General features: G+C 36.6%; 1 protein-coding gene across 1 annotated transcript in view; it reads left to right on the top strand.

Moving 5' to 3' along the window:
* The window catches only part of CACNA2D3 (calcium voltage-gated channel auxiliary subunit alpha2delta 3), a 437,844-nt gene extending 424,188 nt beyond the window's left edge, over positions 1-13,656 (top strand). The window contains exons 36-38 of the mRNA XM_065642557.1: positions 11,873-11,985; positions 12,627-12,709; positions 13,564-13,656. Of these exons, the coding sequence (XP_065498629.1) occupies positions 11,873-11,985; positions 12,627-12,709; positions 13,564-13,656 (289 nt within the window). The remainder of the gene's footprint in view (positions 1-11,872; positions 11,986-12,626; positions 12,710-13,563) is intronic.
* The last annotated feature ends 9,952 nt before the right edge of the window (positions 13,657-23,608 follow it).

Here is a 23,608-nt window from a genome sequence, read left to right on the forward strand (position 1 = left end):
GCACAGTCAAATGCTTAAAAATCTGCCCTTTTAACCTCTCCTGCTCATGTGTGATGACATACTGGACTTGGACACAGATCAAAATCTGGCCTTACTTCCAGTGACCCAGGGAGCAAAGCCCCCTTTTCTTTTAATTGCAGTACTCATGGGTCCACAAGGTCAATACCAAAAACCCAAAGAAATTGTTTTGTTCCCAGTTGCTTCTTTGTGCACAGTCTTAAGACACAAAATAAAGAGAAAAGTAAATATGAGAAAGCCATGTTTTCACTAGGGAAGCAAGGAAGTACATAGCTACAATCATCCTAGCCCTGGGAAAGACTTATGTGTGTGTTTTAATTATGCAAGATGAATGTAAGTGTTCTCTTTACTTTCTTGTACATCACATGCAAATTGCCTGTTAAATTGATAGGAACTACTGATTTGATTGAACGCTGTCTAATATGTTATGTACTTGGCCCATTGGAGTGTTAGTAAGCAGACAATTACTTAACAGGGAAAATCATCAATAAACCAAATGCCTTCTCTTGCTTTCTTATAGACTGGGCATTGAGTACTGTTCATTGTCAATAAAAAGAGGTTAGTGGCAGTGGAATTATGGTCCAGGATGACACTGAGCCCTTCATGTGGATTTATAAAGACAAAGTTCAGACTTGTCCACTGAATGGACTTATTTGGCAGTAACAGATAAATAACAATCCAAATTAGATTCAGATTGTTCAGGGTATGAGTATATTAGTGTCAGGAACAGTGCAATCTGCAGACATTAAAATGGTAATGGTTTTTAAAAACCACTTAATCTTGAGACATACCAGCATTTGCTAAAATATTTCTGCATTTCTTTTTCAGTAGAAGCTTGCCAAACTGCTGTACTTGATCGTATTTAAAATGTGTAAATAAATACGCAGTTCAATTTCCCATGAAATAAATAATCATTTGCCTTTTCAGATGTAGTTAGTTTACTTCTAAACAAATCAGCTTGCCACATAAAACAAGCAAAGCATCAAGGCCCGATTTCTTCTCATTTGGAGCTCTATCTATGTACATCAGAATACCCCTGTAGATTTTTCTGGAGTAGTTTGGGCAGTAAATTACAGTCAGTCTTCTAGAAGACATTTTGGGTTGAATTCATTTTACTGTATCCATCTTATAGGACCCTGAAGAAAACCAAATGTTCTGTGTATTTCACCATACTTCGCTTGGACTGTGTGTTTGTACACGCTTGCTTTTTCAGCAACCATGCTAAGTACCCATCTGACACTGTGCATATAAATGGTTTGGCCTATGCCCATGTTGAGTCACAGGCCACAGCCAAGCCGCTCACTGCTGGTCTGGGTGGTGTTGAACAGGCCTTGATCCTTGAGAGCTTGCTCAGGTGTGCATGCAAGTCAGGGAGCACTTCGAAGAGAAACTCCGTGTTTTGTATACCCGGGAGTTAATTTTTGAAGTCTCAAGAATCAAAATCTTAGTCTATAGAGTCCTCTTGCATCTCTGTTTTGAAAATTGGATTGTCCAGATTTGCAGAACACTTCTGAGTGTGGCAACACTTAAATTTGTAGCAACAGTGGTATTGGTAGAAACTTACAGTAGTCAAAACCCCCAAACTCTGGAAGATTCCAAAAGATTTTTCCCCTTCTCGTTCCTTATAAAAAGTATCAAATTATGCAATTTAAACTGCTAGAATTGTTTGTTAAAAGTCTTCATACTTAGTTTGAAATCCTATATTGTGTGTTACCCACACATCTCCAATTGTACGCTGAGTAACTTCCTCTTCACTCCAAAGACAACAGTGATTATAATGTTTGTCATGCAGGTGCAATTTAAAGTCACTGTATGGGTAATTTAATTCTACCCTTTGATAACATATATTTTGAATGACAAGTTCAGGAAACGCTGTAAATTACTATTTTCATTTATGGAAATAAGTATATGAAATAATAGGGCAAGACATATATAAGTTACCAGGCAGGTCTGTGCCTGTCAATTATTAGCTTAACAATCCTTTTGACAGTTTTCAACGGTTTTTTTGTTTGCCACCTCCTCTCCCCCCCCCCTTTTTTTTCTTTTAAATATACAAAGATTTTCAATATCCTTTTTTTTATTTTAGAACTTTTTTAGTGTGCTTGTTGAATTCAGGAGTATCGTAGATGCTTATACACAGAATGCCATGTTACACTGAAAATAGTCTTTAATTATTATTCTCAGTTTCCATGTCAGAGTGTTCCCCAAAAAATCAAAACCTTGGAATTTGTTTATTTAGTTGGAAAAACCATGCAAATCTGTATTCAGACTCTGTCTCTCAATTTACTTGGCACTGTAATCGTCATAAAAATGCTAGAGAATGTAAGAATCACTATGGATCAAAGAAGAAAATGTGTATTTAATGTAGAAAACAATTCTGACCATAGTAATCTATTTCAAAGGGCATTTTTAATGGCAAGGAATATATATTGATTGAGATGGGGCCTGTGTAGAAGGAAGAGAAAGATGAGGAAATACAGAATGGTCTTCTCCTTACAGATGTGTGCAAATTTTTCATTAGGAGACTTCATAGCACTGATCATATGTTCCATCTCTAAGTACTGGAGATCCATGGCTCAGCTTCTTAGCAATTCGGTCTATTAATGTTGTCATTAGTTTCACTGTACATTTTTTCTAGGACAAGATGTCCTCTCTCTTAACTACCCACTTCTCTACTTATGTCTTCCAAATCAGCCTAGAGCTGAACTGCTTGAGAAGTTTATAAATAAAATTTCTGCATGAGAAGGTGGTGATCTCCACCCATTCACTGTTCATAGTTAAGCTCAGTAGTGCTATAAAATGTAAATGTTGCCATTACTTAAAAGTTAACATGATTTTACATTTTAAACAAGCTGTCACAAATATTAACCAAATGATAGATAGTAGCTGACACAATGAAAGGATGCTTTGTAATGACAGGAGATTTAAGAAGCTGTATGAATGCCATAAAATATTGAGCTGACTTGAAATTTGTATGTATATCAAAGAAGGCTTGGAATAAAAAATACTTATTAAATTTGGAAACCAATGCAGTGAATTTTCAAAGCTGGGCACACTTGTGAAGAATTGCTATCACTAGGCAATTCATTTTATTTTATAATATGTTCATGTTATATTATACTCCTATTGATGAGAAACAATGCAAATGTGACTTAGGCATGTGTACATTTAGCACTTCACTTTATAAATTATTTGAGAGCTTAATAGATATTTAATAATCTTTAACTTGGAAGAACAACATGATTCTTCAGATTTGAGTGCCACACAGGGAACATTTATGTATTACCTAAAGTATTACAGAGTTTTAACTAGCTATGTAGAAGATAACACGCAGTGTACTTAATTCTTTCAGATGTGGTCTTCTCAATCGTTGCTCAAGTGTATATTTACAGAAATAAATTAACCACATCCTTGCAAAGCAAATCGAGGGCACATCCAATGACCATTTCAGTTCTAGGATTTATTACATTTCTGATGTGACTCTCCTGATCATCCCTGCTTTTTATACTCCAGTTTGTGTTGCATAGCTCTTTACTAGAGCTTTGTAGAGTACACTAGACCTAAATCTGTGGAAAAGAGCAGCTACCAACTCATGCAATTCAAAGTTACTTTTACAGTGTCAAGTGGTATTTGTGAGCCTTCCTAAATCAGAGGAAACCAACTGGCTTTTTAATATTTAAATTATATTTAGAATCTTGCTTGGACATCATCTAATATTTTAAAATCATTATCTGAGATGTCCGTCAATACAAACTACAGCTACTTGAGAAGGGCTAAAAAAACTTTGCTAAAAACACATGTTGGCTGGCATGCTGTAGTAGAACTGCATTTTCCAGTCTGGATAACTTCTCTGACCTCCTGATCGTCAATTTGCTAACCATGAGCCACTGTCAAAAAGCAAAGCCCAAGCTTTAGGAGACCTGTGATGTGATTTCCTTTGTGCCGATTACTGTGTGTCCTCTGTTCACAGTGAGCAGTTTGTCCTAGAATTAGGTACCCACTCTGCTTATGAAGACCCATTTATGCCACACTCTCAACTCAAGGTTGTTTAGAGTATGAACCTTGACTCATATTTAAAGTTTGTGGGATTTCTGAGCTTGGTTTCTTTGCAAAAAATTTGCAGTCCATTTTAAACCTAGTGATCTAGAACTCTCCATTATCTTAACATCCTCATAAGAGGGGGCAGCTGGACTAGAAAGCTCAGGAGCATTGTCAAATTCCTCATTACACAGAGTTCTTTTTTTTATCCTAAATTCTGTATACTCAAACCTTTCGAATGTTTGAGGCATTTCTAATATGCGGTTGGTGAGGTAATCTTATCTCAGCATCCGTTATGTGAGAAAGCATCCCCTGATTGCTAATGAAAGAGGAAAGGTACTTCTGGGCTTTCCTATCTGAAATAAAGTGGTTACCAACCATGCCACAGCTCTCCAGGGTTGCAAGACTTCAGCAGACACAGGAACAGTGAGGATGATATTGTTCATTTAAATCCTTCTTTCTAAACTTTGCTTTGAGTAGGTATGTTTGTACTGACACCGAATTGTGCTGAAGTTCAGTCAGGCTATATGTGGTAGCAATGTTTTGCTAGCATGGGGTCAGATTGCAGGCCTGAGGCTGAGAGTCTATCTGTCTCTTTTTATATGAGAGAACCACTAGCTGCTTTTTTTTTTTTTTTCATATACTTTAACTGCTCCAGCTGTCAGAAATGTTGTTATTGGCATATATGTTATTTTTATAAATTGCATTAAAGATACTCCATTCTCTGTCATCATTTATTTGAAAAAAAACCAAGTAGCCCAATTTGACTGTGATATAAACATTTCATTCATTCATTTTAAAAATGTGATAAGTGAGAGAAATGTGGGTTGGAAATGTAGCCAGTAGCCTGGAAAACACATGATAGGACTTGGGAAATAGCACAGCGGATATCTGAACTTCAGCTGAATGCTCAAAGTTTGTTCCAGGCCATTAGGGTTGAACATTTGCAACCAACAGTTATGTGAGTAACACATATTTGAGTGCAGCATGCACAATATTTTCCATTTACTGTACCCTGGTGCTGGCATGTTTTTTCTCTCTCTGAAAAATAGGAAAGATCAAATTTGACAGATCTGAAATGTAATCTCAAAGTAATGACTAATCTTAATCCAAAATACTCAAACTTTATTAATGCAAGTTTGCACTCAAAAAATATGCTGAAACTCCTGAAGGCAAGTGGCTGAATTTACAGAGATGCACAAGCATCAGAGCTCCCAGTGGGGGCCGAGTTGGGTACCATGGAAATTCAGACTATTTTTTCACATCTTTGTGCGTGTGTTTAGGTTGCCAATTTTAAAATATTGCCCTCGGTTTATTTCAGTTCAAACTACTCACAGTGAAATTATTCCATGGTTTGTAGGATTCATCTGCATGGGCAAAACAACCCGTAGCTAAAAAGATCTTTTCTATTGCCCCCTTAAAATTACTGATATCATTATGTATGTGTGGGAGTGTCATATGCTAATAAAACAATGAAATATTATTCTAGATATAATGTCAATGTAAGTGCCACAGTCACCACTATAACATTAAAACATTAAAATGAAACACTGAAGTGTTCCTATGGTCATTACAGAAACAAATGAAAAAATACACATGTGGATTTTTTTCCCCTTGAATCAGGCTCTTGAACATGAAATTAAAGATGAATCTGAACGGCCATTTAAATGGTTATAGCATTAAAATGCCACCTAAGCCATGTGTTTGTCATGACCACGTACACTCCTGCATGGCATCTGTTGACATGTGCTCAGATATAATCGCGGCATATTTTTGTAAAATTAAAAAAAAATTAATTTATTGTGAAATACGCCATATAGATCAATAATACTAACAAGTGTGATTTAAAACAAAGCAAAATAATACAGTATTTCTGTGATTAAAAAAATAAGTTTTAACTAGAAACACGCAGCATTGCTTTTAAACAAGCTGAATTGCTTTTAGTGTTGGTGCTGTACCCAAATCACCCCCAAATTACAAAGAAATATCTTCCATTCTGCAGGATATTGGGAAGATATTTTATCTAAATTTTTTGGTTCCTTACACGTAGTCTTATCCTGTAAGTATCTTCAAAGTTCCATGTTGCTTGTCATTTATTTTGTTCCCTCAAACACTTTCCAACCTTTGCAACTGTCTGAAGAAAGAAGGGGGAAATCAATCTGAAAATCAGAGATTTCTGAATGCTGTAATGATTAGAATGTATATTATCAATATGTTTCCTTAACATTGGGTGTGTCTGGGACTGTGTAAGTGGCTGCTTATTAGCAGGGAAGCCTCAGGTCTGTGGTCAGTTTGCATCCTGTCCAAAAATTAACATCGATGGACAGGAAAATAGATTACTTCTCCTGCATGGAAACACAGACGCTAAGCTCTTTAACAGTAGTATCAATTTCCTTTAATAGCAGATGTTATAGTCAAATAGTAGAGAGCAAACGACTTAAAGGTTAAGTTTGCTTAACTGGACAGGACACGTCTCTTGCATGTTTGAAATTGAATTACCTTAGCTTTGCCTGTTTTCGATCCAGCTGCATTAGGAAAGTTGAAGCCAGCAGCATTTCAGAGACAAGATGTTAAGTCTACCAGACAGAGTTGGTAGTTGCAGTGAAGCGATGACCTGCATTAGACAAGGAAATAAGTGACTTACAGAAGGGTGCGATCTTCAAGTTTGCCAGTAAACTGGTGGTCTTACTTCAGGAGATAGAGCAGCTTCATGACTACAGCAGCCAGGGAGAAAAAGGGTCTAGCTCTGCCTTGCTACAGTTGTACCTCTTTTAATCAATGTGGTGTCAGCTCAATCCCTACTCCTCTACTGCCCTGAGTATATCTTCAAATTATTCCTCCTTACAGGAGAAGAGTTGACATTTTTGAAACTAGGTTAGGGTTTGGTTTTTTTTTTACTTGTTTCAAAGATGGTCTGTGGAAGAAATTATTATGATAGCAATATAATAGATATTATAACTGTATGAAAACTTTTTTATATACAAGCAAAAGAAGATATTCAAATTGGAAAAAAACAAAACAGATTTGAAGGTAGTTTGCTGGCTCTTTCAGAACAGGTGTTGTAATCTGCACTTAGCTTTAGGCATCACATCTCACCCCATTCAGGATGCATTTCTCTGCAGGCTCACTATTTAGCCATTAAAGAGAGAGAAAGAGCCTCCTGCAGAGGATGATTCAGATCACTGAAGCCAAGCTCCTGCTCTGAATTATCCTTGAATAGTCTGTGTCTCTGCATGTTCTCCATTCAGAGTTGGAGACGATTACCCTTCTGAAGTAGGAACCCGAGTTACATGCATGAAGGCAGCTGGTGTGACTGCCCTCCAAGATTTGTATTACAATCCTATTATGATGCTTTCCAAATTGTAAGTTATCTTAAGAAATTAGAAAGAACCGGTTGTCCATTGGAAGAGTAATTTAGCCACCAGACAGACATTAAAAGTGTGCTTTCTTATCATGCCTTCATAAGCATGACTGTAGCAAATATAATTATGAATGCAGAAATACTTGAATCCTCAGTCTTCTCCTGTTTTATTCCACAATGCAAAATTAATTTTCAAGCAACATACTAATAAATACTTACATTTTTGAGCAAATATTTACTATTTCCAAGTAAAACATGAAGCTGTTTATTTTTTTCAAAGTAAATTTGTATGATATTTGTGCAGCTGTTTTTATCTGGGCCGATACAGAAATAGATAAGAAAGGAACAGGTGGAGTACGTGCAACATGAGAAAAGTGTTGTGTAATGCTCTGACTCGAAGACTTTCTTGCAGATTTACTCTCTGTTCTTGTTTTTTCTTCATTAACAAAATAGTTTGGCATGACTAGATTTTCTTCCTCCTTCTCTCTCTACTCCTTTCAAATATTAAATTTCTTCCTTCCTCTCCTTCCCCGCAAAGTGAAGAAGAGGTTTGTGTTCGGGTCTGTTTTAAGCCTCTGAGCCTGCACATCAAATAAACCAAACGAGTTCCTCAGTGGATGAAAGATGGAGAAGAAATGATTAATAAGGCTTTTATTGATTCAATGTGGCTTCAACTTAACAGGAACCCCAACAGTTTATTACATTTTATGTATGGAGACATATGCAAGGCTTTTTCTGTGCTGTTGCTATCAAATGATGGTGATGATAGTGGTGTAAAGGGAAAAGGTTCAAATCAAAAGATTTTCATTACTTAACAGAAAAAGAGCTTTACCCTTTAAACACGAAACATTCTCCATAAATATTAAACATAGGCTTTTAAACATTCTTTTGATTGTTACACCAGCAATTAAGTTCAATAAAAACCGTTCCTGTGTCACTGGGAGTTGGCTCCCATATTGCCAGTGACACGACTGACAGCCTAAGCCAGCAGGTGTTCAGAAATGCTTATTGTAATATAAACTTTAGAGACTCACAGTGGAGCTCACTCAAAAGACAAGACCATTTTCATTACTTTGTCAGCAACTTTATTTCCCACAGCAGTCATGGAAGCTGTTTTGCTAGATGTTTTTCTCCCTTGCAACTGAATCTTGGCATATGCAATGAAACATTTTCGTGGAATATTTCAGTATTTGAAAGCCTTTGTTCTGATTGTGTTTATGCACCTTTTGTTTTCTGTGAATGTTCAGTTCCTGAGACTTACTGGCATGAACATTCACTCAAAATGAATTTCAAAGATGCATGTCCATGTCACCATGGAAACTGAAAGCTGAATTCACACAGAAGACCTGCTGCTGGGATGATTGTCTGCTTTATCCAGTTTGAGCACAGAAGCAGTGCCATGTGAATTATCCGGATAGTCACAGAGCAACTGCAGTGGTCATGACTGGCAGAAACTACTTTGCTATTGCTCGAGTGAGGGTAAGAATACCTCATGACTGCGAAATGATCTTAAATTACAGCAGCTGAAAGAAGGCTAATTTGCTTGTGCTCATTCTATTAATAGACAAGAAAGCTAAATTGGACATAAATATTTTTTTGCCCTTAATTACTTGCTCAACTCAATCTCTGTCTTCAGTCCTCTGTCTTCACTTGTTGATATGTTAATCCTTTGCCGGTGACCTCACAAGGCAATGACTGTAGAGGACAGGCACTTGGCTTTACAACTTCATTTCAAGATTGTTTGACAATTATGAAAGGGAAAACATTCATTTACTGCTTGAGGAAGATAACATTTTCGTCTGAATCTACCTCTAATATGGTGAATGAAAAGCTAGTTATTCCATTTGGCAGTATATTAGTTAAGATATTATTATGCACTATGGAAAAAAATGCTGCAGTTAGACAAAAGTTTCATCTTTTTATGGCTTTTTAGATGATAGTCACATGTTCTGTGGCAGTCACCATGAGGCTATACACTTAACAAACATCTGAATTAGATAAACAGACTGTAGATTTATAAGAATATTCAGTTTGGTAAACTGAACCAGTGTTATTAGTCGATATCTATAATATAATCCCTAAAGCAGAAAGGTTTTTTGACTTAACCTAATATATTGCTCTTTGCAGTTCCTTTAATCCAGAATTTCCATCAACCCATGTATGTATTGTATTCCCCACATTACCAGATCTAGCAAAATTTTCTGTATCAGTTCCTACAAACCTTCATAGTTTTTGACTATTTTATCAGAGAAGCTATACAGTAATTTGCTCAGCATCATAGTTCTGTAGTGGAAGCTTTCTTCTCGGTTCAAACATTTGTTTTCATTCCAGCTAGGTGAAGTGGTAGAAAAAGCTCCCAGGTGGTTTTTTTTCTTTTTTCTTTCTTTTTCTCTCTCTCTCTTCTTCGAGGAAAAAATAGCCTATACTGTCCAGCCCTTATACCACCCCAGAGAAGTGAGTGAAAGAAGAAATGAAATGGGAAATGTGCCCATCTTTCATGAAATGGCACCTTTAAACCTGGATATGTGGCACATGGTTTCTCAGGGGCTTGGGTATCCACCTGGGTTCTGTGAAAAGGGCCCATCACAAACGGTACACCAGAGGTACAACAGAAGGGTCATTACTGGCTTCTCATCAGAAAGAGAAGTGAATCGTTTAGCATCTAGTTAATTGTTACATTTTATGCCCTTCAGGTCCTTTTCTGAGCTAGTTTTAAAGACAAAATAAATGTAAGTTTCAGACGCACAAAAGTCAAATAGTGCCAGTTTCTGGGAATAAAAGTAATTTTTTTTTTTTTCCTGTCCTTCAGGCTTTGATTTATTCATAACTGGTTTTAGCCATTCATGCAGTACAATTTTGGTGTTATTGTCTGTTAAAGATTTTCCCTCCTTTCCTTTTATTGGCCCCATTTCTCCCACACACAAATCCACAAAGCCACAGATGCTCCGTTACAATGATGTCAGTCTTGCTACATGCTCCAGCTGTTTGGTAGGTACATTTATAAAGTTCAGCCTTTTACATTATGCCATAAATGTATATTTCATGTATAAACATAAAGCTAACATATTGCAGATCACTCTAAGTGTAATTTTAATGGAGGTTCAGTAAGTTTAAAAAATACTGAAAAGTGTTTAATCTTTCCGTTGGCAATATTTTTATAGTAAGTTTTCCAAAGTTGTTTTTTTTTTTCTGAGGCTAGGTTTGATTATTCCCTGCCCCCTCCACTATTTCATCTTCTGTAATCTTTGGAAGAAGCAGGGAGTTATTTTAGTAAGACAATATGTATTTTAAATAAAGATGTCTAAGGAAAAGTATGTTTCTCTCCACATCATCTTGGTGTTCAAACCCTCACTTAACGTTCTGTACATCTACCAGCGTACCACACTGAAAAACACCTAATTCCTGGAATTGCCAGATTTTGATGATATTCAATATGGCAGATATTCTGTTGATATATAAATTTTGACAGATTATTTTAAAAATTTATTAAGAATTGGGTCTGAGCCTTAAAGCATTTCTTTGTATTGTGTCCTGAATTTCCAAGAAAAGGCTAAACAGTGCCTGTTTGGCTCTGCCTCCTCCCCCTCTTCTACTTGGTACATGCTTAGGAGTTCAGCTCATTGTAACTATGTGGATCATTGAATAGTGTCCACAGGCTCCTTCCCTGGTCTCCCCTGGGTGCTTTCCTTCTTATAAGCAATGTCTTTATTTCTCACTCTCCTTTTGAGTTGCCTGCTTTGTCTTAATTTGAATGTGGTACTGAGTTATAACCATATTTGCACCATATAGTCATCATTATTCTAAAATAAATCTCCTTGCTTAGGAAGATTTTGAAGCTTAATCTCTGTTTTGTTGGCTCGATAATAAAATTACTCTCAAGAGGACAGATGAAAGCTGTCTTTCTCAGTAGTTCATGTTGCTTCAAGCAAGACTCAGAGTGAATAAATGCCTTAATGTGATTGTAGAGGCTAAAGTTTGGAACTGTGAGTTATCACATTGTGGCTGCAGAAGAACCTTCATTATTTTTGCAGATTAATTTCACATATACTTAAAAAATCTAGATCATAAATACATAGCTAGATATTCCTAACAGAGCAGAGATTCAGTACTGAAATCTGAAAAAGAAAAATCTGATAAACTCTGTGGTAATTCACTTGTGTCTCAGTCTCTGCATTAACACATCAGCAGTGTGAGCCTGTCCATTCTGCTTCACCTGGGTACCTCTCAGCATCACGTACATCTTGACATGGACAACCATATTCTGTGTGAACTGAGGGAAGCATTACCCAAGGCCCTCTACTTCTACAGGGTGTGGAGACACAGTATGGTATATGAAGTCACTGATATTTGTGGCTATAGTAGAGACAAGTTGACAAGTTAAAAAAACCCTAACAGAACCTCTTGCTCAGAAATACAGATAATCTCACCATTGTTTGATTTCTTTTTAATTTTCAGGTCTTTTGTTATCCAGCAAATCCCAAGCAGCAATCTCTTCATGGTGGTAGTAGATAATGAATGCTTCTGTGATTCTATCCCACCAATTACCATGGCACCAATAGAAATAAGGTATATCCTTTTATTTGCAAAGTTGTCAGAAAGATATTCGAGATGCAAATGTTGAAAAATTTCCTGTTATGTAACATGACTTAAGAACACATCATTACCTATCATAAAGTGCTGGGGCTATTTGAAATTAAGCCAGCTGAGAATGCATTCTTAGTTATTTTCAAGGAGATTTCTCCTTATCTTTGGAACTTATAAAACTCCTTACAATATAGATATCTTTTTATTTTAGTGTTGGACTGGACTATCGAAAAATGTTTCAGCATCCTGCTTTCCAAAAATATAAGAATATATCACTTGATTCTTAGTTGCCCCACTTTTAATGTTGCACTGTTCTGTAGTTCAGATTTGTTTTTTCACATAAGTTGGAATTTATCAAAAGTAGCCTGAAGTGTGCTTTTATTGTAGACTTATTACAGAAAGACAGATGTGCAGTGTAAGTGTAAATGATACTGTCCAAACTATGGATCACTGAGGAGAAAGCACTAGCGTTACCTTCTTTTTCTTGTGTTGACCGCATTGGGTTTGTGATGGAGAGGAACTGAAGGAGCTGAAAAATTTTCACTATATTCATTTCAAAACACTCACATAAACTCAGGACATTAAAATGCAATGCTCAGAAGATCTCTCCTTAACTGCCTTGTACATAATGAATCGCTTAAATGTGAACGTTTAAAATCTCAGAAGATAAGACGCCGCCCAGAATCTTGTCATGGATTTCACCCTGAAGTAAGTTTCTTCCTGCTTTTCCTTTCTTTTAGACTCTGGTAGATGTTTTATTTCTTTAAAAAAAAAAAAGGAAAATATCTTCTAAAATGAAACATCAGGAAATATTCTGAACATTCAGAATATTGTAGTAGGGGAAGTGAGTGGCATTGTAAATGCTGCAAATCTTAGTACTCCTGTAGTCAATGTCTTGACTTGCTGCTTTTGTAGACTGTTTTGTATCTTATAAGAGAATGTGGTAGGATGAGAGCACAGACTGGCAGCCAGGAATATCTGAGAAATTAGTCTGGCTGAAGCACTGACCGCAAGACTCCTCATTAGAGATGGTTGAGAACTTTGTGCTGTTAATGTTTTTTACAGTAACTAGCTTCAGTATCTCAACTGTCATGCTCTAGTCATTATGTTTATACATACTATAGCTTGGGGGGGAACACTACACATATTTACTACTCTCTGTTCTGCAGAGTACTCTTAATTGTATGGTGCCAAGAAAATCTGATAGAGACTGGGAACATGATTACAGTGGCTTGTACAGCGTATGTTCATACACACCATTTTACTCTGGAGTAACATACCTTTGATGGCGTAATGCAATGTAGAATGAGACCTAATATATGGCGTGGGGGATTGTTTAATGCTTTTTGATCATGCACACTTTCAGTCTACAATTTAAACCTATGTTCAAATGAAAATGTGTACCTGTATTACTTCCTGAGTGTATTTAGTTCATGGGTTTTGCTGTTTGCACTAGTCCTCTTCTGCATGTGTATTTTGGTAAACGATCATTTATCATAATTGAGTCTTATGGCTTGTATTTGTTTTCCTTTTTTTTTTTTTTTTTAAAATTTGTCTTTTAGGAAAATGCACGAGAATGTGGTGGTGTCTCAGGCCTTAGTGCTAAACCTCCTCTTGTTCTTCTTCCTCTGCTATTGACAATTTTCTCAAGGTGACATTGACTGATGTGTTCAATTGGCATGCTAATACATGGATAAACTGTGATCTGGGAAATGGTGCAACAAAGAGGACATGAAATATAGTCAGAGCATCAGCATTTCATGATTTTAAACTGTTGGTGATATAAATTCTTATAGATGTGTTGAAAAAAGATTTATCTTTTTACTTTGCAAGTCATGCAGATGTGAATTTGGCATATGGTAGTCATGATTCATCAAAAAAGGACTTGGTAGATAGAGGTGACCATTGCTTTTTCCCATTGAAAACAATTTAAAACTGTACTTTTTCAATAAAGTATATTAAAATCACAGTTTCAGAGTGTGTTTTAAGTATTATATATTCCATTAATTAATGATGTGGAGAGAATAAAATGAGTGGGAGATATTTTATTGTGCTGTTAGGCTATTTCTGAAAAGATTCAGAGAAGAAAATGTGGAATTAGCTTTTAGAATAAGGCAGAAGAGTTTTCATTAACAAGTCAAGGAAACACATGTGCATGTACGAAGCTGAGCAGGTAATACGCTGTGCTGATTTATAGTGAAGGTTTGGTTTCTGGAAATAGCTATAAAACATCTCGGCTACATTTAGAAAGTGAGCCAAAGCCTGATTAAAGCCTTTTCCCTAACTTGGGCAAGCTTTAGATTGATTTGTTTGTGGATGGCAAAATTAAATACTTTTCATCTGTTGTAGTTTGTGGGAAGATATGTATAATAACCTATATAAAAGAATTATATTCTTCTGTTAGTGTTCTCCCCTATAGATGTCATATCAGCTTGGAGAAGTTCATTATGAGGGAATTCATAAGCAGAGAAAGTTTGACTCACAGCACATCTGCAACAGCAGAACTCATGATTTTCACTGAGAATTCATTGAAGCTCACCCACAGTGGGCAAAGATCAATACCTTTTTTTTTTTTATTATTCTAGACCTTACGTTCTTCTTTGTAAGGGAAATTAGAAGACAATTTAAGATTTTTGAGTCTTTTAAAACCATATACAAAGAGGGATATTTATCCTAGCCCTCGTATAATGAGTGTATTCCTGTGGTCATTGGTAGGAATGCCCTGCTGTGGATGTTTGCTGGAGATCTTGGTCTTTGAAGTATGTTAATCTCTCAGTTTATTTTTGGAGTTTTATGCAAAGTAGAATGCTATCAAGAGAATAACGTGACCTTCTAACAATATAATACATCAGATGGAAAATAAAATGTCACTGTTCTAAATCTGGTGCTTGAAGATTGCGCTTACCTGGTTGGGAGTAAGTATGCTTTTAGCATTAGATAAATGCTAAGCAGATTTTCTGTGTATCCTTGGTGAGAATGGGGAGCTAAGCCACTGAGAGGAGCTTTGTTTTAAGGAATACTATCCAGCTTGTAAGAGGAAGAACTGGTAAAATAAAATTTCCACTTCAATGCTTTAAGGGGTTCAAATGCACTGGTACTTCCTCTGGTTCTGAAACCAGAAAGATCTTTGTCTGGACTCACAATTTTCTTTTCCTCACCTTTTTTTGTATTTTCCTGCAAACTTCTCTGTCCTTCCTTGTTGGTCTCAAAATCACTCACTATGGGAATAATTTTCCAGCTGACATTCAGTCAATCTGTTGTCCTAGCAACATGCTCCAGTTACTAAGCTAATTGGGAATTCAAGGCATTTTCTACACTTGGACTAACACAGATATCCTGCAGTTCTTTGCCTCGTTTTTCTCTGAGCATTATTCCCCCTTACCTTCCATCATTCTCTCCAAAATTAACCTAAATAATTTATAAATAAAGTATTTTAATTTCTGATTTTCCTTATGAGTTTCCAGAATGCACAACACTGAAGCCTCATAATGCTCTTTTATATCTGATGCTTGTTCTTTCTCAGTGCATATTAAATGGGAAATGTTCATAAAGCAACACAGGCCAGGTGATTTTTCCTTGTTAGCAAAAGGTGAAAAGAAAAATCTTTCTCATTAGAGCCATTGAAAAGCTATTCAAACAAATGCCTGTCCTATCTGCTGTATAAATCATCATTGCTCTTACAAAGAAAAGAAATACATTAAAGGAGAAAAGGTATTTCCACTGAACCAAGATGAAAATGCCTAATAACAATTCATTGTTAATTTTGGAAATAGGTGGACAGTTTTCTAATTAGAAAGGAACCCAGGGAGTGACAAGAGAGGTTAAAATATGACAGTCTAAATTAATATTGTGAAAGATAATAAAATATGGGTATGTAAATTAATATTGCTCAGAGAAATGTGACAGTTCATTTTCACACATTAAGACGAAATTATAAAGCAGAATGTATTGGTGTACACAAACAAGTTACTATGTAAAACAGAATAATCCAGGTAAGTTGCTAAGTGTAAAAATCTTTTTTATGTATTGCCATTTCTTTGCAAATGAAGATGTCTTTCTGATTTTGTATTTATGCAGTTTGAATTCAGGTTCATAAATCCAGTAGTTTAGGACAAATGGAGATGTTGCCTTGGGTTGATATTTGTGGATCTTTGCCTGTGCTGGTCCTCATACTCAATTGAGTATGTCCAGCTGTTGACATTCATGTTGCTTTTTCAGAATTACAGACATCAATCATGAGTGCATGAAACAGGTCAACAGTAGGCCAGTGATAATGCTGTGAGATCTCCATTTATTTGAACTAATTGGCTGCATCTATACTAGTAAAGTGAGTGTGTCTGGAAACACTTCTTGGCACTGAGGCCAACTGGCTCAGAGTGGCATGCGTATGTGCCAGTAACATCGCTCAGTCCCCAAAACGGAGTAGCTGCAATGCGAACAGCCTACATCCAAATAGAAACGATGATTATGAATTCTATGGGACAGAGCTAGCTGACACAGGCTGAAAGCATGCCAACGGCTATTTGAAACAGTTTTACAGAAAAACTGATCTAATTTCAATGCACAGGAATGTTCCTGACTGTTGTGAAGTTTATCAGTCTGTATGTCATCGTTAGCTCTGAAACACTGAGAAGGTGCAAAGATACCGTGAAGTGGGTCTGTGCTGTCGTACTGTAACTTGTGGCAGGCCGTGGAAGGTATAATTAAATTTCATAACCTCACTAATCATAGGTGCTAATCCTCTCAAATCCTAAAAGTATCACGCAAGGTCTGATCTGAAGCCCAAAGTAGTCAATAGAAAAACATAGATGTGTACATATACATACATACAGCTGCATATGTGTAAACTATATGCATTTTTAATAAACAGGAAATTTGTACATCATCTGTATTTTTTATCTTCCTAAATCTGAGGCCAAATCCAAGGAGAATCAGGACAACTGTACAATCTGTTTCCACACAGCCAGAGGCATAGCTAAAAGTTTCAGATTCAGCAGGGCTTGGATTTTTTTTTTTTCTTTTTTACTCTCTTTGTTAATGGCATTGATTTTCAACTTATTAGCCCCAGATGCCTCATCTTCCTTTAATCTCGATACAGCAAAAGCTGTTTGGGGGCTCAGGACTGGCCATGGACACACCATTTTCTAATGGCTTTGTGTGGGAAAACTGTCTGCCCATAACTGTCAGTGCTGCAAGCACTCCTTTAAAATCCTGTAAGCCAGAGAGCCTCAGGCAGGTTTCTGCAGCTGTGCTATCTCCTCTCATTGTTTTTGTGACACTGAGACTGCCTGACCCATTGCATTTTGCTGCCAGGGCCAATTCTGCAATATATATGCTATACAAAACAGGTGGTTGCCTAGGGCAAGAAGATATTAAAAGCAGCAGTGATTGTTTCATTGCTTAAATGGCTTCAAGAGACTGTTTCAGTTTTCTTCTGATAGCAAGAGCCTCGGAACAAGGCAATGGCCTGTTTAGTCCTTTAGGTTCGGAAGGCGAGATAGAAATTTGGCTCAGAAGGTTTGTGGCTAGAAGACAGCAGTTATTTCCATTTGTCTCCTGAGCTCTTTATGGCCTCCAAGGGCTTTCATATCTTGGGACTTTCTGTGCCTCAGGAATTCAAACTAGTGCAACTTTAATGTAAATACGCATTTACAATTTGTAATTTTTCTGCAGAACAGTGCATCAAAATCTTGCACCTGTGAAAATATTATTTAATTTTCCTACTTGATTTTTCTTTTCCCTGAGCTGTCCAAGATACTTCCATTAGTATGTTTCTTACTTCTTGTCCAAGTTCTTCCCCATTGTTCTGAAGGTTTCCAGTATGTATTTAGCTGACTTGTACTCCCTCTGACAGGTGCATCTCCCATGTATCTTCTGAGAGAGATATGGTTCCCATATACAGAATCTTCAGAAGATCTCACTGGAGTTTATCACAATCCGGTCTGAAGGCAATTTTCTTCTCTCTCATCTTTAGCCTTTGGCTATCGGGCTTAGATCATATTTCTTCCAATATAATAATATTCTTGCAATAGGTCCTTGGGAGGATTTACCTCATCTTCAAGAGTCAGTCCTATGTTTCTTCCCAAGAATATTATACTTTTGGAGCTGGATGTTACAACTTGGATATACCAAGTCATAGTGGATTCTTATAATGCTGTGAGTGGGAGGATATGTTTCCAACTCTGATTTCAGACTTTTTTCCCTTCTTCTTCCCATAGTAACTGTGGTCACCTAAGCAAATGTTATTTTATTGTTTGGAATTCCAGTACAAATTATTTTAAAGTCCGGTTCTGTGTAGCAGATGCTTTGAAGAATTTCAAAGCATATTGTTCATCTAGGAAGAACCCATTGACTTTCATTGGACTAGAGTTGGAACAAGAGGCACTTTTTCATTATGGTTGAGTTAGATCCAGGTTGCAGATGGTAAAACAAAGCTATATTGCCCTTCAGTATCTAGTAGTAAAAAAATGTATGCAATACATTTTAAAACAAAAATTATACGTTACATAACATTTGTTAAATGCCCGATGACTGCTTAATGATCAGTTTTAAAAACATGAAACTTTGCTTGCAGAATTAGATCTAATTGAAACTGAAATGAGTGTAAACACGGCATGGTCTTTCATTGTAAAAGCATTGTACTACCATATATGGATATGTTATATATCTAATTACTGAGGCTTACTTTGGTTCTGTATTTTTTTAAGAGGCACCCTTAATTAAGCAGACAAAATAATTAAAGGGTGGTAACTATTTTTTTTTTGGTGTGTTTTCTCCTAAGTCTGAAGGTGGCCTTACTTGTGAGTAGCCAGTAGAACTGTGAATTGAACCAGCCATCCAAGTGATGAGATACTGAAACCTTAAAAAGACAATTTCTGTTCCAACAGATTTAACAGATTTGGTTGCTCATCACTGTCGCAGAAATAACCAGGTAATTGTGTTTATGTCAAGCTGCCCTCTAACAGCTCACCAGGTGTTAAAAGCTTGCATTTGTTCTCTGCTCTGCTGCTAACAGTTTCTGGCAGCAAATGGGGCGCCTTGTCTGTGCAGACTTTTGTAGGTAATTCACCCCAAATTGACAAAATACTATTGAAAAAAAAAAAAATCAGTGCAGTGTCAAGGTAAGTGGCACAAAAGCTACTGTGTTCTCTGTGATATTTCCATTATTAATTGAAAGCCCTTTGCTATCTTCATGTTAAATGCAGTTGAGACTGAATTTTCTGTTTGTCATGTTAGAGTGCTGCAGAATCCAAGATGCTTGTTGAAGAGGTGAGCTCTAGTTCATTCAAGTAGTGCAGAGTTTGGTTAGCTCTTACTTGAATTCTTTTATTGAAAGGTTATAAGGAGTTGACAGCTAGTAGGGCCTCTGTAAGATCAAACTCAAAAGCTGACGATTTTGTTCCAGACGCGGTCTTGAACTGCACTTACATGTGTTTAAAGCAGCCTTGTAAGAAAAGGTTACACTTGACAATTCTGAGTCAAATTTGAACCTTAACACCAGAAGTTCAAGTGGTTAATGCTGGGTTTGTTTGACTATGTTAGGATTTCATTTGCAGCTTTAACACGCTGGGCATTTCACTTCCAGGAGAAAGGGAAGATCAGATTTCAGTTCATAACAAGGAGTGTTTTGAATCAGCTATTTAAATGTCTTAGGAAGAGTGCTAAATGTTTAATAGAGAAAGCTAGTTGGGACTAGTTGGGATAGCTGAACTAATCAAGAATGCTTTTGGCAGACGTGCAAATGTGCAGATGGCTCCTGAGACAGGAAATAAAGAATCGTTTTGTTTCATTTCTTTATTGGTGTTTTGGCACTGGTCAGTTGGGTTTAGCTAGAAAATGAAAGATTATTTTTCATTTGCCCATGTTGTTTGTGGGGAAAAAAATAGGTAGAATTAATTTGTGAGCAGCCAGCTGCATTCCTGCATCTTCTAATACCACCTCTGAGACATTACTGTGATGTGTGCAATACTTAAGATAGAATCCCAAGTTCCTGTCAATATTTTATTATCCATTATAGTTAATGAGGCTGTTTAGGTACATCTGTTTCATGTCTACAGATGTGAATGAAACATTTAGGGAAAAAAAAATCAATCTACTTACAATGCTAGTTTCTAAGCATCAAAACCAAAACAGAGCCACAATTAATTTGTAATTTCATTATCTCTAACAGACTTTAAAAAGCAGGACACAAAACCTAGTGATAAAGACTCTAATGGAGACTGTGATTTCCCGTCATGAGATCTTTGTGGGTTGAGAAAGGCATTTTGTTTTAAAGCAGACATTCTTCCTGCTTTTTCTTCTTCAGTCTTTTAAAGTCCAAACTCAGATAATTTCAAGAACTCCCAGGAAATATATCCTCTGGATAACTGGTGAACAAAGAGTATTTGAATTCAGCTTAAAACCTGAAGTTAATGTAGTGCATACAAGTATGGACTCAATAAGGGATATCTAGTTAATATCCTTTAGGTCCACTAGTAATGATATAAGCAGAGATCTCTGTAGGAAGATAAATTTTCTGTGAGATATAGGGAGGTCAAGAATTGTTATTTTCCACTGATAAAACTTTTCTTGGCAGAAGACCTCCAGATTTTATTTAAAAGAAAAAACTTCTAAAACTTGGGTTTATGAGAACTTAGAGAGGCATTAAGTCAATTTTTTTAACCGTGAAATCCTTTTGACATATGGCAGTCATTATATATCTGCATCTGTCTATCTTGAAATATTTTTTTCTAATAGAAGATACTTAGAAGTTTCACATTTAACATATTTTTCAATAAACACTTGAGAACTTCTTAACAGTAAACAATGGTCTTAAACTGCCTTGCCAAGCATGTAAACGATCTACAATTCCTAATGCACCAAAGATTGTTGCATATTTTCAGCTCTACATTTGGGACCTTTAGGCAATGCTGTTTCAGATTAGGACAAACCATGAATTTCTTAACTGTTTCACTTGAGAGAAGGCGGCTTTATCCTTCTGATATTCATGGCAGAAAACCTGGAAATTTGTCCTGCCCATTCCTTTCCAAATACAGCAACCCTATCTTCATTAGCATTTGACAGATTTAAGATTAGTGGAGGATACCCTAATGCAAAAAAAAATGAAATGCTCTATGAGCAAAATAAACAGGAAAAAACCGTCTGTGCTTTATAGTGCTTTCCCTGCCTGTCTGGCTTTTGCCTCAGTCTTACACAAGAAAAATCCCTTGTGCGTGGCAGGAGTAGAAAGGAAAGATTATGGCCTCTTGGAAGGGAAGAATGACACATTTTTCCTTCTGTCCTGTTGTAACAGTCAGTAGAAATACCTGTGCACCATATTCTTGGCAATATTATTGCTTTCATGTAGACCCTACTGGTAAAACTACTCATGATCAGGTAGAGCGTATAAGAGTCAGGTTTTTTAGGTGTTAGAGAGCAAAACAAAGTTTTGTTTAGATATCATTTTCATGGCTTTAGTATAAAGCAGTTTTTGTGCAGGACACAACTATGTACTATTAATGGCAGTGTGTCAGCGCCAACTTGCAGAAAAGGCAACTTTGTGCTTGCTTGTATTTGTGACAAACAATGCATCTTATGAGAAGCTTCATTTGCTGTCCAAGAATGAGCACAAGCAAGGATAGCACAGACTCAAATCTGAAGCAGCTGAAGACGAGCAGGGGAGGGAAGTTGGCTCTGAGTAAATTCTGAAAAATAGAAAAACAAAAAGACAAGCTACCCACTGAGTTAGGTTTGGTCTTGGTTCAGCAGAGGGTTCCTCTTGAATTCTTCTCCCATGTTGTCCTCATTTTGTAGTCGGAGAGGTGGAAAATCTGAGAGCTCAGGATGTGAATCCCTTGAGAATTTTGCATTTGTATTTCAGTCAGGAAGTAGCGCTTGACCTGACTGGGCTGTAAATAGTTTGCTCCAGAAATGCTACGTTGGTCAAATCTGGAATTAAAATTGAGGAGCCTAGTCATTCAGTCAATTGTGTGCAAGCGGGATAAAGATAAGGCTCCAAAGAGTTTTAGCTACCAGTTTCATGTTCAGCCTGTTAAACTGCAGTGTCCTGAGACAAGGTAGGCTGATCTTTTAAATGAACAGAGAATAAGAATTCAAGTGTAAAATCGAACATCTGTTGCAAATGCTAGTGAAGTGTTACCCATTTTTGACAGAAATAACAGGGATATAGGTGCAGGTATCTTTCCTATATCTTTCATGAACTTTGGCTTGGAGCATATAAAGTCTTTTATCTAAAAGGTCTGTTATCTTAAGATGAGTGCTAGAAATAAAGAAGCTGACTTGAAAAACAGTTCTTAAAGTATGTCACGTTTATCATGCTTATCAGAAGTCCCATTTTCTCTCTGAGAGAAATCTTGAATAATGCCTATAAGACCTGAAGTGTAATATCCTAAAAAGTCTGCTTTCTGGAAGAGAAGAGTATTAAGCTGTTCTTAAAGCCTTAACATAGCTAAGTAACTGTGTAGCATTGCAAAATCATCCCAACAAGCCTCTTGGCCTATTTTTTACTGAACTTCTAGAAACATGAGTTTCTATTACCTGCACTGTCTTCTGGAAGAGATTTGCATCTCACATAAATGAAAAAAACAGGTGCTTATCAAACAGACAATGCTTTAACATATCAGTAGTTTTGTGTTTGGTTTTATTTTTTTTTTTAAGAACCAAATAATCACTGAAGAAACACAATCACAGCATTCATGAAGACGAAAAGAGAAAGCAAATGGATATAAAATTGACCTATCATTCTTTATTCCAGTCTTTAGAGACCACTGTACTCCACATCTGTTTCTTCTCCATAGTTTTATCATGATGGATCTTTTTTGCTATTAGGTTATCGGGCTCTAGGTCCTTTTAAATTCTTCCATTTTGTGTTTCTATTCCTACTTACTTTTTTTCCATGAGTTCTGAAAAAAATCCTAGAACACCCAACAAAACACTGGCCCTAGCATCAGATCAAAGAAGATAAAGAGCTCAATGAATCTTTTTGGAGTTTTTCATGCAGTCTGCTACCATTAGAACCAGAGTGATCAGTTTCACTGTACTATGGGGAATAAATGTGTGTGTGTATGTATCTATACATGTGTATATGTATCTATACATGTATGTATACTTGTATACATTATAGTTCTGTAAAAAAGTTATGTTGGAAAGAGCATTATTTTACTTATGCAGATATCGATAAGCAACATGTCATCCTTACAACGTCCTTACTGTCTGGTTCTCATTACACCCTCTTAACCTAGTCTGTACCTGTGCACTGGAGTGCAATAATTCATGGAATATTATGGGGCACGTATATTTCAAGCTGGCTTCTCAAGTGACAGCATAACTTTCACAGTCTCCTGGTCCAGTCTTCAACAGAGAATTTAAATCCTTGTCTCCTTTCCCTCCCTGATGAATTTGAAGAGTGTGGCAGCATTCCCTCTATCCATGCACTGCACAGCTACAAATGTACTCCCTACACTTTATTCCATCTGTCCTCCCTATATGCACTGCCTCTAAAGTCTCTAAAGTGTCTATTGTATGGGCCAGGGGAGGAGAATTAGGAAATAACATCTATTGAGAAGCCTCAGATGACATGTTTGCTTTCACTTGTTTTTCAAGGATTTG

The sequence above is a fragment of the Caloenas nicobarica genome, chromosome 11, assembly GCF_036013445.1.
Source record: "Caloenas nicobarica isolate bCalNic1 chromosome 11, bCalNic1.hap1, whole genome shotgun sequence".
In the NCBI taxonomy this organism is placed as follows: Eukaryota; Metazoa; Chordata; class Aves; order Columbiformes; family Columbidae; genus Caloenas; species Caloenas nicobarica.